Raw genomic sequence first — 27,340 nt, 5'->3', positions numbered from 1 at the left:
ATTTTGTCCGGCACGGCTTCCGTAGTGCAATCGGCTGTGATATCGGCTCGATAATGACTGAATTTTGTTTTAGAGTGAACTATTCCTTTAACTACAGCCGCCCTCGTCTCAGAGGTAAAAAGGAGCACATACTTGTGTCGCTATCAGTTAGTGTGGTTTTGCTCCCCCCTGTGGTGATCTGTGGAAGAAGCTTTTATTTCAACTGCACAGTGACTGGGGTCTATCAAGTACAGTGACCGACTTACTCATCAACCTGATGATGTTAATTTATAACAAAGTTTAAGATGTTTCATTGATCTGTCTCTGCATTAACTTAAATGGAAGGTAGAGGACACGTCGGCCGATATTTTCAATAGCTTCCAGGTTTTTTGACTGATTGACTGGAAATCGCTCCCAAATGTGGTCCTATCCTGGTAGAATGAGACACAGCAGTTTTTATTGGATTTTAGTGGAATTTCTATTTTTCAAGAATATTTTGAAGAAAAGTCAATATTTTTCATGTCAACATCGGCCGATTTTTTCAATAGCTTCCAGGTTGTTTGACCAATTGACTTGAAATCAGCAGGTGGCGCCAGTGTCTTATGTCTTAAATGTTATTATTTATGACCCACCAGCACTGTGTAACTGAATGAATACATATTAAATTCAGTTCCTGTTTTCACCGCACGGTGGCAGCACCACTCTGTGACTCTCTCTGGCAGTGTGAACCATGCTGTGACCCTTGACCCTAATTTCTGCCATGACAACTGGAAGTTAAAAGAGGAACGTTGATACCGACACAAATATGAAGAGACTTTTCAAACTTAAGTAACTCCAGTTATTTTCCTTCTGTTCCCTCTAAATCTATGAGGAACACTGCTGACAGCTTGTTGCTGGAACAAGTTTATTGATGCAAAAAATGGTCAACCACCTTTTAAAAATACACACATATATGTAAAAAAGCCATTTTTAAAATAACAGAAGAAAGCTTGTATGGGTAACAGGATGTGTTTTTCACATAAAATACATAAAATGTTATAAATGTTTAACTCTTTTTAGTCAGAAACTACAAAAGATGCTGACTTTAAAGTTGCACTATCACCTCGTACCGAGTGTCGAGGCAACAACAAACAACAACAAAGGTGTCAGAACATACCGGACGTTAACAACAAAACATTTCAGTTATTATATGTGATAATCTAAACTCTTTACACCAAATACAACAGAAGATTAAAACCATATGATACATTCATTTTAAATGAGCTGCTATTAGATTAACTTGACAAAATACTGTTTGTTATTTGGACGGCACAGCTGCACACAGTGATCACATAAAAGCTGTGAAAGTACACAGATGGAGTTTTTCACGTTGTCGTCCGTTCCATTGGTTTAATTGATACAGATTTCTTTATTGACCTGAAAGAAAAAGCAAAGCCAACAAAAAAGAGATTGAGGTTGATGTCAGGATTAACATGTTGTGTCACCTCTCTCTCTCTTCCTCCCCCTCTCTCTCCCCCCTCTCTGTGTTAACGATCAATAAAAGAATAAGTGAGATTATTGGATTAATTAGAATGTAAATATTTGTAAACTTAAAGGATTGTCAGTGAATCATTGGCAGTTAATAGTCTTCTTCTAGTATTTCTAACAGCTCTATGGTGAATAAAAAGGTATAAACTGTACCGTGTTCAGCTTCTTGACGGCCTCTGATTGAGTCATAGAGACAAACATCACCTACAGAGAAATGAAAATCAAGCCAACGTTAGTTTAATCACTTTAACTGTGAGCAACAAATGAATCATGGGAGACCTCAGATTGTTTTGATCATTTAAAATGTGTTTATAGGCTCAAACAGACTGAGACCACGCAGCAACTCTATTTTCATTTGATTGCAAATGATAATATCAGCTTAACAATTTGAGGTAAAAGTTGATTGTTTGAAGAATTCTGGTATTTCTTAACCCTCCTCCAGTCTTTGGTCTCGCTTCACCAACTAAGAAGTGGTTTAGGAACGGCTAATCGTCCTCGAGACGACTACAAGACAGCTTTCCTCTGTCAGACTTCACCTGATTGGATTCTTGTGTGTGTGTTTATCAAATTGTGTATCTGTGATGAAGTTGCTTTTCTATCTTTCAGGGAACGAAGCTTGATTTATTGATCTTCTGATGGTGTGGTCACTTTGGGTCTGTGTTTGGATACAACTGATCCAGTTTCTGTCAAGTGTTTTACAGTTTATATTGTTACATGCACTGCCCCTTTACAAACCTTGAGTCTGATGTGGTGGTTAGTGATACAGGAGCTCCACAGGGGACTGTACTGTCTCCTTCCCTGTTCACCTTATACACCACTGACTTTCAGTACAACACCTGGTCGTGTCACCTGCAGAAGTTTTCTGATGACTCGGCTGTTGTTGGGTGTATAAGTGAGGGACAGGAGGGGGAGTACAGGGCACTGGTGGACAACTTTGTGGAGGACTGGACAGAATCACCTGTGGCTGAACATCAGCAAGACCAGAGAGATGGTGATTGATTTTAGGAAGAAGAGGACGGCTTCCCAAACTCTGCGCATTCTGCGAAAGGATGTGGAGGCGGTGGAGGATTGTAAGTACTTGGGTGTTACCATCAACCACAGACTGGACTGGAGATTTAACACTGAAGCTGTTTACAAGAAGGGGATGAGCAGACTTTACCTCCTGAGGAAGCTGAGATCCTTTAATGTGTGCAGCAAGATGCTGGAGATCTTTTATCAGTCTGTGGTGGCCAGTGTACTTTTCTTTGCTGTGGTTTGTTGGGGAAGCAGCATCGGAGCCAGCAACACCAATAAACTCAACAAACTCATTAGAAAGGCTGCCTCTGTGACTGGCTGTGAACAGGACACTCTGGAGGCTGTGGTTGAGAGGAGGACACTGAAAAAACTGTTATCCATCATGGATAATCCTCTCCACCCTCTCCACTTCACACTGGTCAGACAGCGGAGCACCTTCTCCAAAAGGCTGCTTCAGCTTTGCTGTCGTAATAACAGATACAGGAAATCTTTCCTGCCACAGGCCATCACTGCACACAATAACTCTCTCACCTCTGCCTGACAGAGAGATCTCTGATCTCTACTGTTTTTACTATGTTTATAACATGTTTACATCTGCACATTTTAGGTTCTTACAAGTCTATTTATCTATTTATACTACCTGTGGTTCTATTATTGAACACCCATATGTACATTTTGGTTCTGTTATTGGACATTCATAGGAATTGTTTATTTCTTGTATAGTTGTATATTATTGTTTATAGTATAGTTTGCACTGTGTATATACATTGTATATATCTTGCTTTCAATTTATGTTATGTACAGAGTGTTTTTCTCTTGTTTTTCTTTTCTTTTGCTGCTGTGACAAAATAATTTCCCAGTCTGGGATCAATAAAGTAATTCTATTCTATTCTATTGAGTCTAGAAATGATTTGATGCTAAGAATCACACTTTCTGAGCCCTTTCTGATTATTTCCAGGTTTACGTGACAATATTAGAGATTTTCAATGGCCTCAGACTTTTGGACCCCACTGTATAAGTATATAAGTTTAGATTTATAATATTAGTTTAACTGCTTACCGTGGAGAAGAGCGGAGTAATGATCATCCTCGTGGTCCACACCATCTGCGTTGGCGCCCTCAGACTGGACTGGTCTACAACACGTATCAGATACAGAACATTTAAATAGGAACATAAAAATGTGTTGATGTTATGTTGAAAATGAGACGAGAGAGTGTTGCACCTACCTGACGTAGACTGAATCTGTGAAAGAGACGTTTGCTGTTAGATGTGTAACTCAGTCTAAAATATGTCATTTCAGACAAATAAATATGCTCAAGGATTGTCAATAAGTAATTTACAATTAGGTTAAATAGTCTTCTTCTAGTATTTCTAACAGCTCCATGGTAAATAAAAAGGTATAAACTGTACCATATTCAGCTTCTTGACAGTCTCCGATTGTGTCATAGAGACAATCATCACCTACAGAGAAATAAATATCAAGCCAAGGTTAGTTTACAATACTTATTAAACAAACTATGATTTTTTTAGATTGCTTAAAATATAATATGTAAAAAATAAAGATTAGTTTAACTGCTTACCATGGTCAAAAGCTAAGTATTGATCGTTCTCATAGTCCACACGATCTGCGTTGGCGCTCTCAGGCTGGACTGGTCTACAACACGTATCAGATACAGAACATTTAAATAGGAACATAAAAATGTGTTGATGTTACGTTCAACATGAGATGAGAGAGTGTTGCACCTACCTGACGAAGACTGAAGCTGTGAAAGAGACACTTGTTGTTAGATGGTTGTTATACTGCTGTTCTATCTCAAGAGATCAGAGTATGTGTGTGTATTTGAATCATTAAAAAACATGCAATAGTAGAAGAAGAAGGTCTCACCCTTGGACGCTCTGTAGCAAAACAAAACGAGCAGAAGAACAACAAGAACGACTCCACAAACCAGCCCAACAATCAACAGGACAGGAAATGAAGAGCTTTCAGGCCTGGACACTGCTGGAATAACTAGTGAAACAATATTCATCTGAATATCTTTCAAGTCAAAAAAACAGTTTACAAGAAAAAGCAGCAAGTATTTTAATCCTACTCACCCTGAACTGACATCCAGCTCTGTGCTGACTCTTGTCCTGAGTGTTGACACTTGTAGAATCCTTCATCTGACTTTGACACTGCAGAGATAATTAACTCCCGTCTGCTGTCACTTTGAATCAGTTTCTCATTGTGATAGAAAAACACAGTGGAGTCAAATGTTTGACGTCTTAATTTGCAGCTCAGACTAACAGGATCTCCTTCAGTCACAGGACGGGCCGGGCTCAGCAGGATCATATCTCCACCTGTTAAACAGTCAAAGAAGACCAGGTTTCAGTCAGAGATCAGCTGGTTGAGGAACTTGAGAATGAGTGGATGTAGAGCGATGAGAAAAGACACATACTGGGTTTGTTTCTTTGACTTTCCTCATTGATTTAACAGTGATCATAAAATCTGACGTTTCATCTTCATACACCTTGTGTGTCTTACTGTTCAAGAAGCCTTTCAGTTGGCTGAATCTGCAAACTCACAGCTAAATATCACTAAATCCTTCACACTGGACTTTAAATGGTGATCATGGACCTAAAAACTGAAGAACAGATCAGCCACAAATCTATATTCTATATTTATACATGGTTAAAATCACAGTGTGATTAAATACTTAACTATGTTTATTAAGTTAAAACCATTAATAAGTGTAGAGATCATGAAGCAGAGTGTTGGGCAGAAGTCTTAAAGGTGACATATTATGCTCATTTCTGCTTGTTGACATGGTTCCTTGATGTCTAAATGGAATGATAGTAACATGCTTTTACATGCTCTCTGTCTGTCTCTCTCTCTCGGTCTTCTTCTTCTTCTCACATAAAAAACACCGGTGCACCGGCAATAATAATCCCCGGTAATTCACTTCCGTTGTCTTTTTTTATTTGCATAGTTGTTGTTCTTTTATTTGCAGCGGCGTTTCTTCTTGTTTGCGGAGTTTCTTTTATTTGCAGCGATGGAGCACAGCAGGGTTGTTTACACACCAGTTTCACAGACCTGCTCTGAGTGGCCGGTTTGAGTGCCTTGCCCTTTAATGCTAATGAGCTACTGCGTGCGCCGCCCACCTCTTCCTGCCGGGAGGAAGACGTGAGGACGGCGTCGCGTGACCATGGCAACAAGCAATAGACAACGCGAAGCAACTTTTTTGTGTCCATGCCTGCATTTAACTGATAGTAGCACAGCAGACATGTAGCAGGTAGCCCCTGTCTCCAGCTCCAAGACAAAGTAGTGATTGCTTTACTGCAGATAACGTGTTGGTGCTCTCAGGTCTGGTCTCTCATGCCAGCAGCTAACAGTACACATGTATTACATGTATACCAACACACAGGAAGTCGTTCGACTGCCAAGTTACTCCTGGGCGTCTAGCACACTGTCCTTTAGCACAACATGCTAATTAATTCACGTAGCTCACTGAATAACAGACTATTTCATACCGTCTGCTCCACATGTTCAACGTTGACAACTTCACATGTAATGTTATATTTACATCGACGGTTAGCGTTAGCTCATGTGCTAAACAGCCAAAGTAACACAAACTATACTGTTAAATAAATACTTACATCTTCTGTGGGATTGCCAGCGTTGTACTGACCCTGGTTGCTGAAACAGTCCGGCATTAAGTGATTCGCACAGACCATAACACTTTTGCTCACTAGAGCTGGGACGTTTCCCTGATGAATAAAAAGTAGCCGCTTCGCTCTGATATCCTCTTTGGTAGGGAGGCGATGTAGCGAAACATGAGGATCTGTGCATCCGACGCAGTGCTTGGCTTTCGGGTTACACATATAGCGGTCAGGCTGTCATGTACAAGTGAAGCGAGAACGAGAAAATGACGGATCCTCGTTCAGGTAGCTGGCGTAATATGGGAGGAGATACCCAGTGCAGGAGTATTCAAATCAGCCAGACAAAATCCAAACGGCTCGTTTAGAGACTCAATTCCTGACTCCGGTAGTTTACAAGACATTGACTTAGTTGTTGAAAATCACGCTTAAGGGGTGGGGAGGCACTCCGGATACGCAAATATACATACTAAAGCAAGGAAAAAGTGAGTTGTGAATAATATGTCCCCTTTAAAATGTCAGTGTACTGTACTCCTCAACCCACAATGGGATGTTTGAAAAAATAAGTAAAGAAAAACTCAATGTAATGAAATCATACCCTGTACAGTGATGTTGACTGCGTTGCTGAACTCTCCTGATCCAGACTCACACCAGTACACTGCATCACTGGGCCTGTAAGTGTTCATGTTGCATGTTGATCCAGTCATTGTCCCCCAGCCGGTGCAGTCTGACGGGTATCTGTTCTCAGTTGAAAACCTCTTCACTGTCCACTCAGCAGAGTTTCCCTCACAGCTCAGTGAGACAGAGTCAGAGGTGAAGTGTTGAGCTCTGTCAGGACTCACTGTGAGAGACGCTGATAAGTGAATATCTGAAAAACAACATGTGATAAGAGGTCAAACAGAGCACAGAGATCTTCAGATATAAAACGCCTCAATTCAAATAGTCCTTAGCTTTGTTTTTATTGCAACAAAGTTCAGTGTTTTGGTTAAATTATGATTTCTACTTTGACCTCTTGCTACCATTTTGAGTACATTTTAAATGATAGACAACCAAGTGACTACAGCTGCTGTAAGCAGAAGAAGAGCTGAAGTATCCAGACTAAAAGTACTTTTTGCACATGAGAGCAGAGTTTTAGCCGAGATATCATATCTCTCTTTTTGTGTTTTATGCTAAAGAGTGAGGACAGAAGGAAACAAGTCAATTCCACCCAGTAAGGTGGAAAGCATGAAGTTTAGCTTGACGCTAGCGAGAGACAAGATCATAAGACCACAGTAAATTAATTTTCTTTTTTTCAAGATACTGTATGTTTATCATCATTTAGAAACAAGATGAACAGAGCTGATATAACATCTGTTTCTTAAGAGAGAGAAACACACTGACCTGCAGACCAGACAAACTTAGGGTCACTGTCATTAGTGTAAAACACTGGATCTCCTCTTTCAGCTCTGCACCTATATCCTGCTGTGTGTGCCTGTCCACGAACAATGTAGTAATCTTGTTCGGTCCCACTGCTGCTGCCAGGTAGCAGCTCAAGGCTGTAGGAGTAGCTGTTGCCTGATGGATCAGGAACAATCTTATACCAGAAGAACCTCCATCCTGCAGATGGATCTTCAACTCTGCAGTTCAGAGTTACTGAGGCTCCAGCACTCAGCCATGATGGAGACACAGTGAGGACAGGCCGGGGTCCTGTTGGAAAATGATTTTTTAAATAAAAAACATGCATTGATAGTGGATCAGATACATTCTGCACAATCAGTACATACTGAAGATTTACTTTAAAGATATACAGTACAGACCAAAAGTTTGGACACACCTTCTCATTCAATGAGTTTCCTTTCTTTTCATGACTATTGACATTGTAGATTACCTCTTGAAGCTCATCAAGAGAATGCCAAGAGTGTGCGAAGCAGTAATCAAAGCAAAGGGTGGCTACTTTGAAGAACCTAGAATATAAGACATATTTTCAGTTGTTTCACACTTTTTTGTTAAGTATATAATTCCACATGTGTTAATTCATAGTTTTGATGCCTTCAGTGTGAATCTACAATTTTCATAGTCATGAAAATAAAGAAAACTCTTTGAATGAGAAGGTGTGTCCAAACTTTTGGTCTGTACTGTATATGAACAAAAACAGCCTTTTAATGAGCTGTATGATCTTCACTTTGAAAGAAATGTGATGTGACTTACTGTCTGATACTGTCAGTTTGATGGGATCACTCCAATCTGTTGAAGAAAGCTGCGTATGTTTCTTTCTGCCCTTACACCTGTAGTCTCCACGGTGGGATTCAGAAACAGATGTAATACTGTGTTCACTTTGATATGAAGGTTTTTCTGAGCTGGTTGTTCTCCATTCATACTCCCACTCAGAGTCTCCTCCATCTTTGATCTCACATCTGAGAGTGATCCTCTCTCCTCTGTATATTTCAGACCAGTTTGGCTGCAGAGTCACAACAGCCTTGTTTGGACCTGTACATGTTCAAGAATTCACAGAAAGGAAACAAAAAGACAAAATGTTAAATCCACATCATGTCTTTTTTCTAATCAATCAACAAATATAAATACATTATATGAATTATATTCTGTTTCCATAACAAATGTCAAACTCACTAATTGTGTTGATGGTGATTGGATCACTGTACTCTGTGTAGTTAACTGGCTCTCCTCTTCCTCCTCTGCACCAGTAGACTCCTTCCTCTGAGACTCTGATTGGTCCAGCTGAGAGTTGAGTGCTCAGAGGTTCAGAGGGTTTCTCTCCTCTGTACCAGAAGTATTTCCAACCAGATGATGATGGTTTCACAGAGCAGGTCAGGGTCACACTGCCCCCTACAGGAATGTCTCTGTCATCAGCCCTCAGTTCAGCCTTCGGTCTGCTTGCTGTTTGATTTAGAACAAAGACATAAAACAGCAAATTAATGTCACTGTGACTAAGTCCAGTTTATATAGTGCAGCCCACACAGGTAAGAAATAGTTGAACTGTAAGACTTAAAGTTGCATTAATATTAACACTGAATTATTTTATAAATACTGGAGACATATTAGGTAAAACTTGGTCAAGGATATCTCTTGCATGTCATGTCTCTCTCTCTTTTCCTGGGTTTCTTTTAGAGCTGAAACGATTACTCGAGTAACTCGAATAATGTGATTACAAGAAATGATCAAAGCAAATTCTCTGCCTCGAGGCTTCGTTCAATGCCTATCACCTGCGTTATGTGGCCTGCTTAGCTCAGGGATCATTTTTCCACACGGACTGTTATTGCGGACACACACCACTACATTCAGAATTGAGTGGGCGCGATGCTGGAGAGCCAAGAAACCGTCCATATATGACAGAGAAGGTCCAAAGTTTGGGATCATTTCACACTTAAAAAAGAAGATAACAAAGTGCAATGTGTGTACTGCAAAGCAAAACTGGCGTACCACAACAGCACGTCAACAACGCTTCAACATCTGAACCGAAAGCATCCAGTTGTTAACACCAGCTCACCAAGCGTTGCCGACACAAGCTTATGTAAACATTGCTGTTAGCTAATTCAACGTAGCCTACCAGCGCTAGTTAGAGTGTATGGTATTTGTAGAGGTTGAAGCCTGATGTCGCTATGACTAGATATCATGTTAAGATGTGGAAACTAATTTGTGTTAAATTGCAAGAGAGTAATAGCCTACACCAAATAACTCCTTTACACAAACACACACACACACACACACACACACACACGTCTGGTCTTTCTCACTCGACCTCACGCACGCGTGCACACACAGCCAAACACACACCCTTACTCCCGGTGCTAGGAATAGTTGGAATAAATACCTGTATGTTTTTTTCAAGAATAAAAGCCAACTGCTTGGTCTATTTAACAGGCCTGTCATTTTCATTATGCATTATTTGGTATTGTTGTTTAATAATGCAAAATTATTTTTTATTCGATTACTCGATTAAACGACGGAATAATCGGTAGAATACTCGATTCTAAAAATATTTGATAGCTGCAGCCGTAGTTTCTTTATTTAATTTTTAAGTTGCATTACTGAATGTTACATTTGTGAAGACAAAACCTTGTGTTTCAGTGTTGAAGAGACAAGTTGATCACTTTCACTGTGTTTTTTCATTGTTGAAAGAAAACTGTTTAATGATCAATTATCTGTAGCCTCTTATCCTTTGCAGGGTCACAGGGTGATTATCCCAGCTCACATCTGATGAGAGCGACGTTACATCCTGGACAGACTGTCAGTCCATCACAGAGTGAACTCATAACACAGACATCTTTCTCCCACAGTGTGGTCACTGTGGTCTGTCTGATCGTGCTTTGGATACAACTGATCAACTAGGAAAACAATATTCATCTAAATTTCTTTCCCAGTCAAAAAAACAGTTTACAAGAAAAAGCAGCAAGTATTTTAATCCTACTCACCCTGAACTGACATCCAGCTCTGTGCTGACTCTTGTCCTGAGTGTTGACACTTGTAGAATCCTTCATCTGACTTTGACACTGCAGAGATATTTAACTCCCATCTGCTGTCACTTTGAATCAGTTTCTCATTGTGATAGAAAAACACAGTGGAGTCAAATGTTTGACGTCTTAATTTGCAGCTCAGACTAACAGGATCTCCTTCAGTCACAGGACGGGCCGGGCTCAGCAGGATCACATCTCCACCTGTTAAACAGTCAAAGAAGACCAGGTTTCAGTCAGAGATCAGCTGGTTGAGGAACTTGAGAATGAGTGGATGTAGAGAGATGAGAAAAGACACATACTGGGTTTGTTTCTTTGACTTTCCTCATTGATTTAACAGTGATCATAAAATCTGACGTTTCATCTTCATACGCCTTGTGTGTCTTACTGTTCAAGAAGCCTTTCAGTTGGCTGAATCTGCAAACTCGCAGCTAAATATCACTAAATCCTTCACACTGGACTTTAAATGGTGATCATGGACCTAAAAACTGAAGAACAGATCAACCACAAATCTATATTCTATATTTATACATGGTTAAAATCACAGTGTGATTAAATACTTAACTATGTTTACTAAGTGAAAACCATTAATGAGTGTAGAGATCATGAAGCAGAGTGTTGGGCAGAACTCTTAACATGTCAACACACAACGGGATGTTTGAAATAATAAGTCAAAGCTAAATGTAATGAAATCATACCCTGTACAGTGATGTTGACTGCGTTGCTGAACTCTCCTGATCCAGACTCACACCAGTACACTGCATCACTGGACCTGTAAGTGTTTATGTTGCATGTTGATCCAGTCATTGTCCCCCAGCCGGAGCAGGATGACAGGTATCTGTTCTCATTTAACCTCATCACTGTCCACTCAGCAGAGTTTCCCTCACAGCTCAGTGAGACAGAGTCAGAGGTGAAGTGTTGAGCTCTGTAAGGACTGAGAGACGCTGATGAGTGAATATCTGAAAAACAACATGTGATAAGAGGTCAAACAGAGCACAGAGATCTTCAGATATAAAACGCCTCAATTCAAATAGTCCTTAGCTTTGTTTTTATTGCAACAAAGTTCAGTGTTTTGGTAAAATTATGATTTCTACTTTGACCTCTTGCTACCATTTTGAGTACATTTTAAATGATAGACAACCAAGTGACTACAGCTGCTGTAAGCAGAAGAAGAGCTGAAGTATCCGGACTAAAAGTACTTTTTGCAAATGAGAGCAGAGTTTTAGCCGAGATATCATATCTCTCTTTTTGTGTTTTATGTTAAAGTGTGAGAGAGACAAGATCATAAGACCACAGTAAACAAATTTTTCTTTTTTCAAGATACTGTATGTTTATCAGAGGTTCGACAATCAGATGCACCCTCCTTTCCAGCACCCTGGAATAAACATTCCAAGGGAGGCTGAGCAGTGTGATACCCCGCTAATTGGAGCACACCCCCTTTTTGAAAATGGGAACCACCACCCCGGTCTGCCACTCCAGAGGTACCATCCCTGACCTCCACGCAACACTGAAAGACGTGTCAGCCATGATAGCCCAACAATGTCCAGAGCCTTCAGCATCTCAGGGCGAATCTCATCCACTCCTGGTGCCTTGCCGCTGGATAGTTTCTTGACTAACTCAATGACCTCTGCCAGGGATATGGACGAGTCTTCAGACTCTGCCTCAGTTACAGAGGAGGTGTTAGCTGGGTTCAGGAGGTCCTCAAAAGGCCCGCTTCCCTTTTCTGAGTCGCCGGATGGTTTGCCAGAACTTCCCTGAGGCTGACTGGAAGTCCTTCTCCATAGCCTCACTGAACTCCTCCCACACCCGGGTATTTGCTTTAGCGTCCACCAAAGCTGCAGCCCTCCTGGCATCCCAGTACCAGTCTGCTGTTTCAGGAGACCCCTGGGCCAGCCAAGCCTGAAAGGCCTTCTTTTTCATCTTCACGGCTTCCTTCACCGCTGGTGTCCACCAGCAGGTCCTTGGGTTGCCGCCCCAACTGGCACCGATGACCGTCTGACCACAGCTCTTAGCGGCTGCCTCTACAATGGAGGCTCTGAACATGGTCCATTCAGATTGCATGTCCCCAGTCTCTCCCAGGATGAGCGAAAAGTTCTTCCGAAGGTGGGAGTTGAAGACCTGATGGACTGAGGCCTCCGCCAGACGTTCCTAGTTCACCCTCACTACTCGTTTGGGTTTCCCAGGTCTGTCCGGCAGCCTCACCCTGCCACCTGATCGAACTGACCACCAGGTGGTGATCAGTTGACAGCTCCACTCCTCTTTTTACCCCAGTGTCCAAGACATATGGCCGAAGGTCCGATGATACAACCACAAAGTCTATCATCAACCTTAGGCCTAAGGTGGCCTGGTACCAGGTACACTTACAAGCCACCCTATACTCGAACATGGTGTTTGTTATTGCCAATCCATGACTAGCACAAAGGTCCAATAACAAAACCCCATTCGGGTTCAGATCGGGCAGGCTGTTACTCCCAATCACCCCCCTCCAATTTTCCCCATCGTCACCCATGTGAGCGTTTAAGTTCCCCAGAAGAACTATGGAGACCCCAGGTGGAGCCCCTTCCAGGACACCACCCAAGGACTCCAAGAAGGCAGAATATTCTGAGCTGCTGTTAGGTGCAAATGCACAAACAACAGTCAGTTCTCCCTCTCGTCCCTCGGGGAGAACTCCAACACAGCGGCGCTCAGCTGGGGGCTTGTGAGTATCCCCACGCCCACCCGGCACCTCTCACCCTGGGCAACTCCTGAAGAGGAGAGAGTCCAGCCCCACTCAAGGAGTTTGGTTCCAGAACCTGTGCTATGTGTGGAGGTAAGCCCAACTATATCTAGTTGGTACCGCTCTACCTCCTGCACCAGCTCCGGTTCCTTCCCCCACAATGCAGATTCTGTCCTGGTCGTGGAACAGTGGATCAGCTCTTCACCCTTGCAGGCTTGCTGGGGGGGAGACTTGGAGGAGACCCCGGGGCAGACCCAGAACCCGCTGGAGAGATTGCATATCTCATCTGGCCTGGGAACGCCTTGGGATCCTCCCGGAGGAGATGGAAAGTGTTGCTGGGGAGAAGGACGTCTGGAGCGCCCTACTAAGCCTGCTGCCACCATAACCCAACCCCGGATAAGTGGAGGAAGATGAATGAATGAATAAATGAATGAATGTTTATCATCATTTAGAAACAAGATGAACAAAGCTGATATAACATTTGTTTCTTAAGACATAGAAACACACTGACCTGCAGACCAGACATACTTAGATTTACTGTAAGCAGAGTAATACACTGGATCTCCTCTTCCAGCTGTGCACATATATCGTTCTGTGTGTGTCTGTCCATGAACAATGTAGGAATCTTGTTCAGTCCCTCTGCTGCTGCCAGGTAGCGGCTCATAGCTGTAGGATTGTATGTTGCCTGATGGATCAGGAACAGCCTTATACCAGAAGAACCTCCATCCTGCAGATGGATCTTTAACTCTGCACTTCAGAGTTACTGAGGCTCCAGCACTCAGCCATGATGGAGACACAGTGAAGACAGGCCGGGACTCTGCTGGAAAATGATTTTTTAAATGAAAACATGCATTGATAGTGGATCAGATACATTCTGCACAATCAGTACATACTGAAGATTTACTTTAAAGATATATATGAACAAAAACAGCCTTTTAATGAGCTGTATGATCTTCACTTTGAAAGAAATGTGATGTGACCTACTGTCTGATACTGTCAGTTTGATTGGATCACTCCAATCTGTTGAAGAAAGCTGCGTATGTTTCTTTCTGCCCTTACACCTGTAGTCTCCACTGTTGGATTTAGAAACAAATGTAATACGGTGTTCACTTTGATTTGAAGGTTTTTCTGAGCTGGTTGTTCTCCATTCATACTCCCACTCAGTGTCTCCTCCATCTTTGATCTCACATCTGAGAGTGATCCTCTCTCCAATGAACATTTCAGACCAGTTTGGCTGCAGAGTCACAACAGCCTTGTTTGGACCTGTTCATGTTCAAGAATTAACAGAAAGGAAACAAAAATATACAGAAGCTCAGAGGGACAAGTCAGAATTGCTTTCCCCGGTGCTCCATTTTCTAAGAGTGAAAAAAAAATTCAGGATGGAATTTTATCTTTCTGTATGTGTGAAATCAAGTGAAAAACATTTTGTTCAAGACGAAATTAAGTCTCATTTTTTTTTAAATGTTTCTTTCTGTAATACTCATTTTGAGCACAGGAGGCTGAAGTGCACCACTACTCATGTCCTGAATCATACATCATACGAGCACAGTGCAAAACATGATCATATCAACATGGCTTATAAATAAGTAATACTGTTGCTGCTAAACTTGGTGATAGTAACAACAACTTTACAGAGCTGCTGGATACAGTTAAGAGTGATTTTATTACTCATACATAGAGACTATAGAGTAATAAAGTTTAAAGACGTACAGAAATTATGCCAAACAGCATTGAAACTGTAATCAAGAGTGATACAGTAGGTGACATATAGGACAAACATAATCAGTAAACATAGAAAAGTTAACTAGTCACCTTCAGCATGTCCGTACAGGAGTGTATTCAGCACTAAAATAAAGATTAAAACTTCATTAGACCACAATCAAATCCAGCTGGAGTTTCATCAGTGGCAACTATTGTTTATCAATCAACAGTATCACAGCTCTGTGATGATATTCTGCTGCAGAGCTACAGAGTAGAGATGCACCGATCCGATACTGGGATCGGATATCGGCTCCGATATTGACTAATTAGCTGGATCGGATATCTGATGAATGGGGCCGATCCAGCATACCGATCCAGTCGTTTCATTTTTATTAATATTGGGCGCGGGTGTGACATCAGAGAGAGGCGAGATTGTTGCGGGTGTGAGAAGTGTGTTGCTCAGCTCCAAAGAGTATTTGTTCGTGAGTTTTTGTCAGCAGAAAAGAGTGACTTTAGAAGCCCTGTACACTTCATTCATTCAACAGTAGTATCGGATCGGTATCGGGTATCGGCCGATACGCTCAGCCCAGGTATCGGTATAGGGATTAGATCGGAAAAAACTGGATCGGTGCATCTCTACTACAGAGGTTGGAAACTAAACACTCTTCAATATATAAAGGCCTGGTAAATAAGCAATACACGTAATTCCACAGCTATATACATAATACCTAAGATCATATACCGTACATGCATTGTCCAGGTATGTGTGCAAAAACTAGTGCATAAGTAACTAGTTGAGTAATATACTCAACATAATCCTCCAATCAGAACCAAGACAAATCAGCAACAAAGCTCACGCCTACACAACTACTACACTGATATAAATACTGAAAATCACATAGAAAGTCACAGATGTACTCACAGAGGAACCCGAGCACACCGAGCAGAGTGTGACCCATCTTCACATCCAGCACCAACACTGACACTCTGACGTCCTACTTTGTATTAATACAAATGCAGCAGAGAGAAAAGAGAAGTTAAACTTCTACAGAATGTGACCGCAGTCTTTCATCAGCTTCTTCCTCAGAATGTCTGTCTGACTCTGTTCTTACTTCACTTTCACATGAAAGCTCAAACAACCGCAGTGGTGTTGACATGATTACATTTCCTCTCCACTGTGAATAAATAATCAGCTCAAATATGAAAACCAAGTTCAGTCACTTCATGTGGGCAGGTCCCTAAAAAGTGAAATGAAAAAGTGGCATTAACAGTAATTATTGCACATGCATGAAACATAATATTAATCACATCAGACCATATACTTATATTTTATTGCAGGTATATTTGTGCATGTTGTGCAGTAAGTACTGACAGTTTGTGCATCCACACTGCCTGTATTTTGTTGAGGGACTGTGTTATGTGTATCAGGGTTTCCCCCAGTGTATTATAAGCCTGGCGGGCCACCAGGTCTTACTTGCCCCCCCTGCCAGGCTAAGCATCGTTTATTTATTTTCTTTAAATCAGTTTTTGCGCTCCATCACCACGTGATCAGGTGTCTTTTTCATCACCTGACAACGTCACAACTTCGTTGCGCATAACGGGACATGTCATGGACATCATGCTCGTCAGACCACTGCTTCACCAGCTGACCGACCGAGTTCATCTACCGAATATCTTTGGTAGATCCGTGATTGTCACGTTCCCATGACGACTGACCGGAAAAAGACGCGTGGTCATGTTCATGTGACTCCAGATTGTAAAAATGTCAGGAAAAAAATAAAAAATCTCTGGAGACACCAGGCAGTTGTTGTTTAGTTTTTAGTGCAGACAGTTGATATTATTTATCTAAATAGCATTTTTATTATTTATTTATTTTTGTGGTTGGTTGAACAGCATTTCAGGAGGGCAATCTGTAAGACCTGTTGTTACATAAATGTCTTATAATAACACATGATAATGATAATATTTTCAAATTTCTGGGGGAAACCCTGGTGTATACTATGTCACCCATACAAATTTCTTTTAAATACTCTTCAGATATTATCTTAAAAGGCAAAGTTTTATATTAGCTATCAATGTTTCCCAACTTTTAATCTTTAAGACGTAACCTGTCCTGTGAGCTGCAGCCTTGTAAGACGGAGTAAACATGTCTGTAAACTGAGATGCCTTTGTTTTTGCCTCATGTTACTACAGTGAATCCAGATATCAAATAGGATCATCAGGAGGGAAAATCAATCAAATGAACAAAATACTAAAATAAACTGTAGCGTGAGAAGGAACACGTGAAGCGTGAATATTTCTAGTTCAGTTTCGCATATAATGACGTGATGCTGTGATAACAAGAAATAAAAGTGTTATCTTTCACAACTTTGAAGTGTTTTACTTTTCTCTCTTGTGCTAGAAGTTGAGTCAAGTAAAGCAGGGTGACAATTAACTTAAATCACATGTCCTTATCATTGCTACCTGGTAAACTCACACTGGTACACTGTATTACCATCCTCCTGTACAGCTCAGTGCTACAACGTCAGGACTTACTGTTGCAGTCAATGAACAAAGGTCTGAAAAACTAAAATACTCCTCTTCTTGATTTACCACTGAATATAGTCACATGTAAAACCATTTAAAACCAATTTTCATCAGCTCACAACTACAATACAAACCACATTCACAGATATAATCTCCACATGACCTCTGAACAGTGGACTTGACCTTTCACACGTGTAGCACACAAGAAGTAGTCGCCTCTCACAAACAGCTCGTCTGGCTAATGTCCAAACAGCCCAGAGTAGCAGTGCATGTGTGAACACTGCTGTTTGGATCAGAACCACAGTACGTGTGAACGTTGGTCTGCGTGTAAACGGTGACGTCACATGTGAATACGTTTTGATCATAGCTAGCTTAGCTAACGTTAGCTACAAGCTGACGATGCTAACATGTCAGTGTTGGGTTAATACACCCGACAGCAACATAAGGAGCTAACGTTAGCTACGTTGAGAGTAATAAAACATTTCCCCAACAACACAAACCGGCTCATTACCTGTCCAACAGAGAAACAGCTAACATGGCGTCCGTCTTCAGGACTTCGGCTCCTCCAGCTGTCGCCATCTTTGAACAGCTACTCCAACGTTGACTCGTTTCACCTCCGGAGCCACCGACGTCTTTTTGTTTGTAGCTTCTCCAGTTCGGTCTCTGTTTTCTTGCTGTGTTTGTCAGTACAAGCTGCTGCAGCTACAGCTGCTGATGAGAAGTCTGTCTGTACTTTCTGTCTTTCTTGTCCGTAAACAGCTGCAGCGGTGCGGGGAAGAGACTCCGGTCACGCGCAGTGAGTGATGGGCGGAGTCAGCGCAGGGTGGGCGGGTCAGGACAGGTTGATTGACAGGTAGTCTGTCCATACAATATCTTCTGGCTGCTACATCTGATTGGATGAAGTTATTACAGAGCTGTCGCTGTCAGAGACCAGGGGTTGTTTGTGTTTCCATGTTGTTTTATGCTTTGATTGCTGTCTGGATGTTGAGACATTTCATACAGATATAATAAAAATGCCTCTGAACAGAATTACCAACTCCAGCTTCAAGTTAAAGTCTCAAACAGCTGTGGAGCTTTCACAGGAGCAGGTTAGTGGAGTTGGTATGGGGCCGTCCACTGAGGCTGACTGGGAGCAGCTGGACCCCAGTGCTCCCAGTAACAGTATAAACAGGTCTACAACATAAATGTGATATAATATCTTCCTGTAATGGAAGATAAAGGATCTCTGCTTGTTTTTTTTATTCTTCCTGAAGACATCTAACATGACAGTAAAATAAGTCAATATTTTTCTTGAAATCGATCACAAATGACATCCTATACTGGCTGAATGAGACACACCTGTTTTTATTGGATTTTAATTGAATTTGTATTTTTCATTAATATTTTAAAGGAAAGTCACTATTATTCATGAAAACATCGGCCTATTTTTTCATTAGCTGTAACCATTCAGCAACAACTACTTAAGAGAATGAATGTTGCCAATTTTTTCCCAGGGTCTCTTCGATGTTCAGGACAAGTTAAAACCCGATCCAGTGCAAAATAAGCAATTGGTTAAGTTCAGAATACCCATACAGCAAAGAGCCTCAGGTCAGACTTGAGCCAGGGGCCACTGCAGGAAGTACAGGGCCTCTCTACATGGGACATCCACCCTACCAACTGAGCTAATGGGCTTGAGGTTTTCCCACTTTTTTTAAAAAGAAAAGTCACTATTTTTCATGAAAACATCGACCTATTTTTTTCAATAGCTTCCAAGTTGTTTGACCAATTGAGTCTAAAACAGCAGGTGGCGACAGTGTCTTATGTCTTAAATGCTATTATTGCCCCCCGGGGACAAATACAGTTTTTTGAATTGAATTGATTATTTATGACCCACCAGCACTGTGTAACTGAATGAATACATATTAAATGCAGTTCCTGTTTTCACCACATGGTGGCAGCACCACTCTGTGACTCTCTCTGGCAGTGTGAACCATGCTGTGACCCTTGACCCTAATTTCTGCCATGACAACTGGAAGTAAAAAGAGGAAAGTTGATACCGACACAAATATGAAGAGACTTTTCAAACTGACTCCAGTTATTTTCCTTCTGTTCCCTCTAAATCTATGAACAACACTGCTGACAGCTTGTTGCTGGAACAAGTTTATTGATGCAAAAAATGGTCAACCACCTTTTAAAAATACACACATGTATATACATAAAAATATAAAATACAGAGAATATGAAGCCATTTTTAAAATAACAGAAGAAAGCTTGTATGTGTAACAGGATGTGTTTTTCACATAAAATACATTAAATGTTATAAATGTTTAACTCTTTTTAATCAGAAACTACAAAAGATGCTGACTTTAAAGTTGCACTATCACCTCGTACCGAGTGTCGAGGCAACAACAAACAACAACAAAGGTGTCAGAACATACCGGACGTTAACAACAAAACATTTCAGTTATTATATGTGATAATCTAAACTCTTAATACCAAATACAACAGAAGATTAAAACCATATGATACATTTATTTTAAATGAGCTGCTATTAGATTAACTTGACAAAATACTGTTTGTTATTTGGACAGCACAGCTGCACACAGTGATCACATAAAAGCTGTGAAAGTACACAGATGGAGTTTTTCATGTTGTCGTCCGTTCCATTGGTTTAGTTGATACAGATTTCTTTATTGACCTGAAAGAAAAAGCAAAGTCAACAAAAAAGAGACTGAGGTTGATGTCAGGATGAACATGTTGCATCACATTTCACTCTGTCACCTCTCTCTCCCCCCCTCCCCTCTCTCCCCTACTCTCTTGCCCTCCTCCACTCCTCTCTTCCTCCCCCTTCTATCTTCCCCCCTCTTCTCCCCCCATCTCTCCCCTTCTCTCTCTCCCCCGCCCCTTCTCTTTTCCTCCCCCATCTCTCCTCCCTCTCTCCCCTTCTCTCTTTCTTTGCACAAAACATTCAGATGTTTCCTTTAATGTAAAAAGTGTCAGTTCTTCGTGTTTAGAGTTCATCCTGTCTGCTTGTCTGAAGAGTTTCTTACCTCCCAGCAGCTGTTTAACTCTCTGTTTCAACTGGTTTCATCATTTACACCGAATTTAATTAAGAATATGACATTTACACAGTAAACACGTCAAATTTTCAGTCACCAGACTCCATTAAGAAAACGCTCAATTTTGAGACTTGTTGCTTTGAGAGAAACATACGGATATGAGACACTTGACATCTGAAATACCATTTTAAACCGCTAACCCTAAAATGTTATCAAGGTGGTATCGCCAGGATGTTTGTAATGATTGACTTCACAGCAAGAGACGAGAATCAGTCATCGCACTCTGTGTGGTGTAAGTCATCTTCACAGTTCCTGTTACAGAGATCTGTGCTGTGATACCCACATTTACACTTACACCACAGTGTATATATACCATGTTTTCATGCTTTGAGGAATGATGTCACATTACTTAGTCTGCTTACTGTGAACTCATGCAGATGTGAAATGTATGTATTGATTTGGTCGTTCACCTGAACATAGTAGTAGTATAAAGGCTGTAGTAGTGGTAGTAGCAGTAGTCATGTTAAAAGTTGTAGCCGGAGGCAGAATCTAAACCACCAACCTTGTGTTGATGTGCCTCCCACTCATTCTCTGTGGCAACTTTTTGTTTAAAAGACAAAAGCTCATATTTGTATTTAATAATAAGTACAGAAGGTTTAAAGAATTGAAATACAAGCACACTTTTGGTGTGGGAGTTGAAACAGGCCACAACTCAAAATGGAGTCTGAAGATGTGAATCTCTGCAGAGCCTCAGCATCAACACTGATGCAGGCGCTGTAGACAGACACACCTCATATCAATACAGGCACTGGGGGGTGCAAGAGCAGAGGGCGTATTCTCCATAACATGCATATGTAAACACAATGTGTTGTTAGTTCGTATATGATGTGATGTGATTCAGTATCATCATAATTACTTTATAGGATCTTTTAGGATTAACATGTTTTATCACATTTCACTCTGTCATCTCTCTCTCTCCCCTCTATATTAGACATTTTCAATGGCCTCAGACTTTTGGACCCCACTGTATAAGTATATAAGATTAGATTTATAATATTAGTTTAACTGCTTACCGTGGAGAAGAGCGGAGTAATGATCATCCTCACGGGCCACACCATCTGCGTTGGCGCTCTCAGACTGGACTGGTCTACAACACGTATCAGATACAGAACATTTAAACAGGAACATAAAAATGTGTTGATGTTATGTTGAAAATGAGACGAGAGAGTGTTGCACCTACCTGACGTAGACTGAATCTGTGAAAGAGACGTTTGCTGTTAGATGTGTAACTCAGTCTAAAATATGTCATTTCAGACAAATAAATATGCTCAAGGATTGTCAATAAGTCATTTACAGTTAAATTAAATAGGCTTCTTCTAGTATTTCTAACAGCTCCATGGTGAATAAAAAGGTATAAACTGTACCATGTTCAGCTTCTTGACAGTCACCGATTGTGTCATAGAGACAAACATCACCTACAGAGAAATGAAAATCAAGCCAAGGTTAGTTTACAATACTTATTAAACAAACTAAGATTTTTTTAGATTACTGAACATATAATATGTAAAAAATAAAGATGAGTTTAACTGCTTACCATGGTGAAGAGCGGAGTAATGATCATTCTCGTGGTCCACACGATCTGCGTTGGCGCTCTCAGACTGGACTGGTCTACAACACGTATCAGATACAGAACATTTAAATAGGAACATAAAAATGTGTTGATGTTACGTTCAACATGAGATGAGAGAGTGTTGCACCTACCTGACGAAGACTGAATCTGTGAAAGAGACACTTGTTGTTAGATGGTTGTTATACTGCTGTTCTATCTCATGACATCAGAGTATGTGTGTGTCTTTGAATCATTAAAAAACATGTAATAATAGAAGAAGAAGGTCTCACCCTTGGACGCTCTGTAGCAAAACAAAATGAGCAGAAGAACAACAAGAACGACTCCACAAACCAGCCCAACAATCAAGGATAGGACAGGAAATGAAGAGCTTTCAGGCCTGGACACTGCTGGAATAACTAGTGAAACAATATTCATCTGAATTCATTTCAAGTCAAAATAAAAAACAGTTTACAAGAAAAAGCAGCAAGTGTTTTAATCCTACTCACCCTGAACTGACATCCAGCTCTGTGCTGACTCTTGTCCTGAGTGTTGACACTTGTAGAATCCTTCATCTGACTTTGACACTGCAGAGATAATTAACTCCCATCTGCTGTCACTTTGAATGAGTTTCTCATTGTGATAGAAAAACACAGTGGAGTCAAATGTTTGACGTCTTAATTTGCAGCTCAGACTAACAGGATCTCCTTCAGTCACAGGACGGGCCGGGCTCAGCAGGATCATATCTCCACCTGTTAAACAGTCAAAGAAGACCAGGTTTCAGTCAGAGATCAGCTGGTTAAAATCACAGTGTGATTAAATACTTAAATATGTTTGATTAAGTGAAAACCATTAATGAGTGGAGAGATCATGAAGCAGAGTGTTGGGCAGAACTCTTAACATGTCAGTGTCCTGTACTCCTCAACACACAACGGGATGTTTGAAACAATAAGTCGAAGAAAAACTAAATGTAATGAAATCATACCCTGTACAGTGATGTTGACTGTGTTGCTGGACTCTCCTGATCCAGACTCACACCAGTACACTGCATCACTGGACCTGTAAGTGTCTATGTTGCATGTTGATCCAGTCATTGTCCCCCAGGTGGAGCAGGGGAACGGGTATCCGTCCTTAGTTGATGTCCTCCTCACTGTCCACTCAGCAGAGTTTCCCTCACAGCTCAGTGAGACAGAGTCAGAGGTGAAGTGTTGAGCTCTGTCAGGACTCACTGTGAGAGACGCTGATGAGTGAATATCTGAAAAACAACATGTGATAAGAGGTCAAACAGAGCACAGAGATCTTCAGATATAAAACGCCTCAATTCAAATAGTCCTTAGCTTTGTTTTTACTGCAACAAAGTTCAGTATTTTGGTAAAATTATGATTTCTACTTTGACCTCTTGCTACCATTTTGAGTACATTTTAAATGATAGACAACCAAGTGACTACAGCTGCTGTAAGCAGAAGAAGAGCTGAAGTATCCAGACTAAAAGTACTTTTTGCACGAGAGCAGAGTCTCAGCCGAGATATCATATCTCTCTTTTTGTGTTTTATGTTAAAGAGTGAGGACAGAAGGAAACAAGTCAATTCCACCCAGTAAGGTGAAAAGCATGAAGTTTAGCTTGACGCTAGCGAGAGAGACAAGATCATAAGACCATAGTAAATTAATTTTCTTTTTATCAAGATACTGTATGTTTATCATCATTTAGAAACAAGATGAACAGAGCTGATATAACATCTGTTTCTTAAGAGAGAGAAACACACTGACCTGCAGACCAGACATACTTAGGGTAACTGATATGAGTGTAAAACACTGGATCTCCTCTTCCAGCTCTGCACATATATCCTGCTGTGTGTGTCTGTCCACGAACAATGTAGGAATCCTGTTCAGTCCCTCTGCTGCCGCCAGGTAGCAGCTTATAGCTGTAATAGTTTCCAAATGGACCAGTAACAGTTTTATACCAGTAGAACCTCCATCCTGCAGATGGATCTTCAACTCTGCAGTTCAGAGTTACTGAGGCTCCAGCACTCAGCCATGATGGAGACACAGTGAGGACAGGCCGGGGTGCTGTTGGAAAATGATTTTTTAAATGAAAAAATGTATTGATAGTGGATCAGATACATTCTGCACAATCAGTACATACTGAAGATTTACTTTAAAGATATATATGAACAAAAACAGCCTTTTAATGAGCTGTATGATCTTCACTTTGAAAGAAATGTGATGTGACTTACTGTCTGATACTGTCAGTTTGATGGGATCACTCCAATCTGTTGAAGAAAGCTGCGTATGTTTCTTTCTGCCCTTACACCTGTAGTCTCCACGGTGGGATTCAGAAACAGATGTAATACTGTGTTCACTTTGATTTGAAGGTTTTTCTGAGCTGGTTGTTCTCCATTCATACTCCCACTCAGTGTCTCCTCCATCTTTGATCTCACATCTGAGAGTGATCCTCTCTCCAAAGTATATTTCAGACCAGTTTGGCTGCAGAGTCACAACAGCCTTGTTTGGACCTGTTCATGTTCAAGAATTCACAGAAAGAAAACAAAAGTGACAAAATGTTAAATCCACATCATGTCTTTTTTCTAATCAATCAACAAATATAAATTGTTGATTGATAAACAGGAAAAATAAAATAATAATTAAATATTTAAAATCAGAAAAGACAGTTGTTCACCTTCAGCATGTCCGTAGAGGAGTGTATTCAGCACTAAAACAAAGATTAAAACTTCATTAGACCAGAATCACAGGCATTTAAAATCCAGATATAAACAGCATCACACATTTCTGTGACGATATTCAGCTACAGAGCTACAGAGAGAGGACACACATTTAAAAAAACTCTTTAAAATAAAAACATCAGTAATCAATAAACTGAATTCCAAAGATATATACATAACGATACTTTTGGACCATATGCCGTACAATCACTGTGCAAATATGAAAAGCCAGTGTAAAAATAAGCAGTCAAGTAGTATATTAAACAAAAGTCTCCACTCTGAACCAAGAAACAAATCCTGCCTATATAACCACCATGTTGATAACAAACATGAGTCTGCCTCTGAAAGTCAGCAACGTACTCACAGAATAACCCGAGCACAGAGAGCCAAGTGTGCCCCATGTCCACCTCCAACTGTCGCTCTGCTTCTGAGAAAAACTTCTACTTTGCATTGATAATAATCCAGGAAAGAGAGCTCCTCCTCTCCTTTTACACACAACTCAATCACCTTCACTTGTGGCTTTGGCCGCAGCATACTTTGACGTGTTCACACTTCCTGCCCACTGCAGCGACATATAAGCTCGTCTCTAATGCACGAGCTGTGTGCCTGGTCCCTTAAGATAAGAAAGTACAAGAAGTAATTATGATGATATTGAATCACCTCATATCATATACGAACTAACAACACATTGTGTTTACATATGCATGTTATGGAGAATACGCCCTCTGCTCTTGCACCCCCCAGTGCCTGTATTGAGATGAGGTGTGTCTGTATACAGCGCGTGCATCAGTGTTGATGCTGAGGCTCTGCAGAGATTCACATCTCCAGACTCCATTTTGAGTTGTGGCCTGTTTCAACTCCCACATCCAAAGTGTGCTTGTATTTCAATTCTTTATACCTTCTGTTCTTATTATTAAATAAAATATTAGCTTTGTTAAAAAAACAAAAAGTTGCCACAGAGAATGAGTGGGAGGCACATCAACACAAGGCTGGTGGTTTAGATTCTGCCTCCGGCTGCAACTACAACTTTTAACATGACTACTGCTACTACCACTACTACAGCCTTTACACTACTACTATGTTCAGGTGAACGACCAAATCAATACGTACATTTCACATCTGCATGAGTTCATAGTAAGCAGACTAAGTAATGTGAGACTTAAAGTGAACGCAACATACACATAAAAATGCCATGTTCACAGATCAGAATATATTTACATTGAGGGTTTTGTCACCTACAAGATATGGGTGCACATCATTTCTCAAAGCATGAAACATGGTATATATACACTGTGGTGTAAGTGTAAATGTGGGTATCACAGCAACACATCTCTGTAAGAGGAACTGCAAAGATGACTTACACCACACAGTGCGATGGCTGATTGTAATCTCTTGCTGTGAAGTCAATCATTACAAACACCCTGAAGAAACCCCCTTGATAACATTTTAGGGTTAGTGTTGCTTTAAAGGTTTAAAATGGTATTTCAGATGTCAAGTGTTTCATATCTGTATGTTTCTAAGTCTCAAAATTGAGCGTTTTCTTAATGGAGTCTGGTGACTTTTCCACAGACCACAAGAAACAGTTTATATTAGTGACTGTTAACTGTATTTGTAAAATTTGACATGTTTACCATGAAAATGTCACATTCTTAATTAAATCTGGTGTAAATGATGAAACCAGTTGAAACAGAGAGTTAAACAGCTGCTGGGAGGTAAGAAACTCTTCAGACAAGCAGACAGGATGAACTTTAAACACGAAGAACTGACACTTTTTACATTAAAGGAAACATCTGAATGTTTTGTGGAAAGAAAGAGAGAAGGGGGAGAGAAGGGGAGAGAAAGAGAGAGAGAGGTGACAGAGTTAAATGTGATGCAACATGTTAATCCTGACATCAACCTCAGTCTCTTTTTTGTTGACTTTGCTTTTTCTTTCAGGTCAATAAAGAAATCTGTATCAACTGAACCAATGGAACGGACGACAACATGAAAAACTCCATCTGTGTACTTTCACAGCTGTTATGTGATCACTGTGTGCAGCTGTGCTGTCCAAATAACAAACAGTATTTTGTCAAGTTAATCTAATAGCAGCTCATTTAAATTTTTTTGCATCAATAAACTTGTTCCAGCAACAAGCTGTCAGCAGTGTTCCTCATAGATTTAGAGGGTCCACACCATAGTTTGTCCTCACATCACACAGGTACCGGCCTGAGTCCTCAGTCCTGAGTCTGGACACATGAAGTCTGACTCGTCCATCTCTGAGGACATCTTTGGCCCACTGGACTCGTCCTACAAACTGTTGATCCAAAGACTCTGGGACCTCAACACCTCCACGTAGTTCAAACAGGACTGAGACTGTGTGATCAGTTATCATCTCACAGAAGATGTAAGTGGAGTCGGGGGAATCGTCAGCTGTGGTTGTGAACATCCATTCC

General features: G+C 40.8%; 2 protein-coding genes across 12 annotated transcripts; both read right to left on the bottom strand.

Annotated features, from left to right (window-relative positions):
• Positions 1–877: 877 nt before the first annotated feature.
• On the bottom strand, positions 878–25,511 carry LOC311252136 (Fc receptor-like protein 5). 11 transcript variants are annotated; one of them, XM_084345016.1, is made up of 20 exons: positions 18,056–18,333; positions 15,941–16,016; positions 15,130–15,162; positions 14,302–14,580; positions 13,829–14,137; positions 11,300–11,560; positions 10,563–10,805; positions 8,761–9,027; positions 8,341–8,619; positions 7,534–7,839; positions 6,752–7,021; positions 4,615–4,857; positions 4,406–4,528; positions 4,268–4,283; positions 4,101–4,174; positions 3,931–3,981; positions 3,747–3,762; positions 3,580–3,653; positions 1,660–1,710; positions 878–1,395 (listed from the first exon to the last, which is right to left on the bottom strand). In XM_084345016.1, exons 2-20 carry the CDS (start codon positions 15,975–15,977, stop codon positions 1,388–1,390), a joined length of 2,940 nt encoding a protein of 979 aa, XP_084201142.1. In that variant the 5' UTR covers positions 15,978–16,016; positions 18,056–18,333; the 3' UTR covers positions 878–1,387. The 11 variants fall into 11 exon arrangements, with proteins under 11 accessions (XP_084201142.1, XP_084201148.1, XP_084201149.1 ...); XM_084345022.1 differs by having other exon boundaries at positions 4,406–4,519; XM_084345023.1 differs by having other exon boundaries at positions 4,406–4,516.
• Positions 19,680–23,282, bottom strand: LOC311251779 (high affinity immunoglobulin gamma Fc receptor I-like; the record flags this gene model as incomplete). Its single annotated transcript, XM_084344422.1, has 9 exons — positions 19,680–20,221; positions 21,656–21,729; positions 21,823–21,838; positions 22,007–22,057; positions 22,177–22,250; positions 22,344–22,359; positions 22,482–22,607; positions 22,698–22,940; positions 23,174–23,282. The coding sequence occupies 9 exons, from the start codon at positions 23,280–23,282 to the stop codon at positions 20,214–20,216; spliced, it is 717 nt and encodes a 238-aa protein (XP_084200548.1). The 3' UTR covers positions 19,680–20,213.
• Positions 25,512–27,340: the final 1,829 nt, after the last annotated feature.

This window comes from Pagrus pagrus (genome assembly GCF_965226575.1).
Source record: "Pagrus pagrus genome assembly, chromosome: 22".
NCBI classification, from domain to species: domain Eukaryota; kingdom Metazoa; phylum Chordata; class Actinopteri; order Spariformes; family Sparidae; genus Pagrus; species Pagrus pagrus.
The sequence above is the reverse complement of the archived record's forward strand: the minus strand, read 5'-3'. Positions and strand labels throughout refer to the sequence as shown.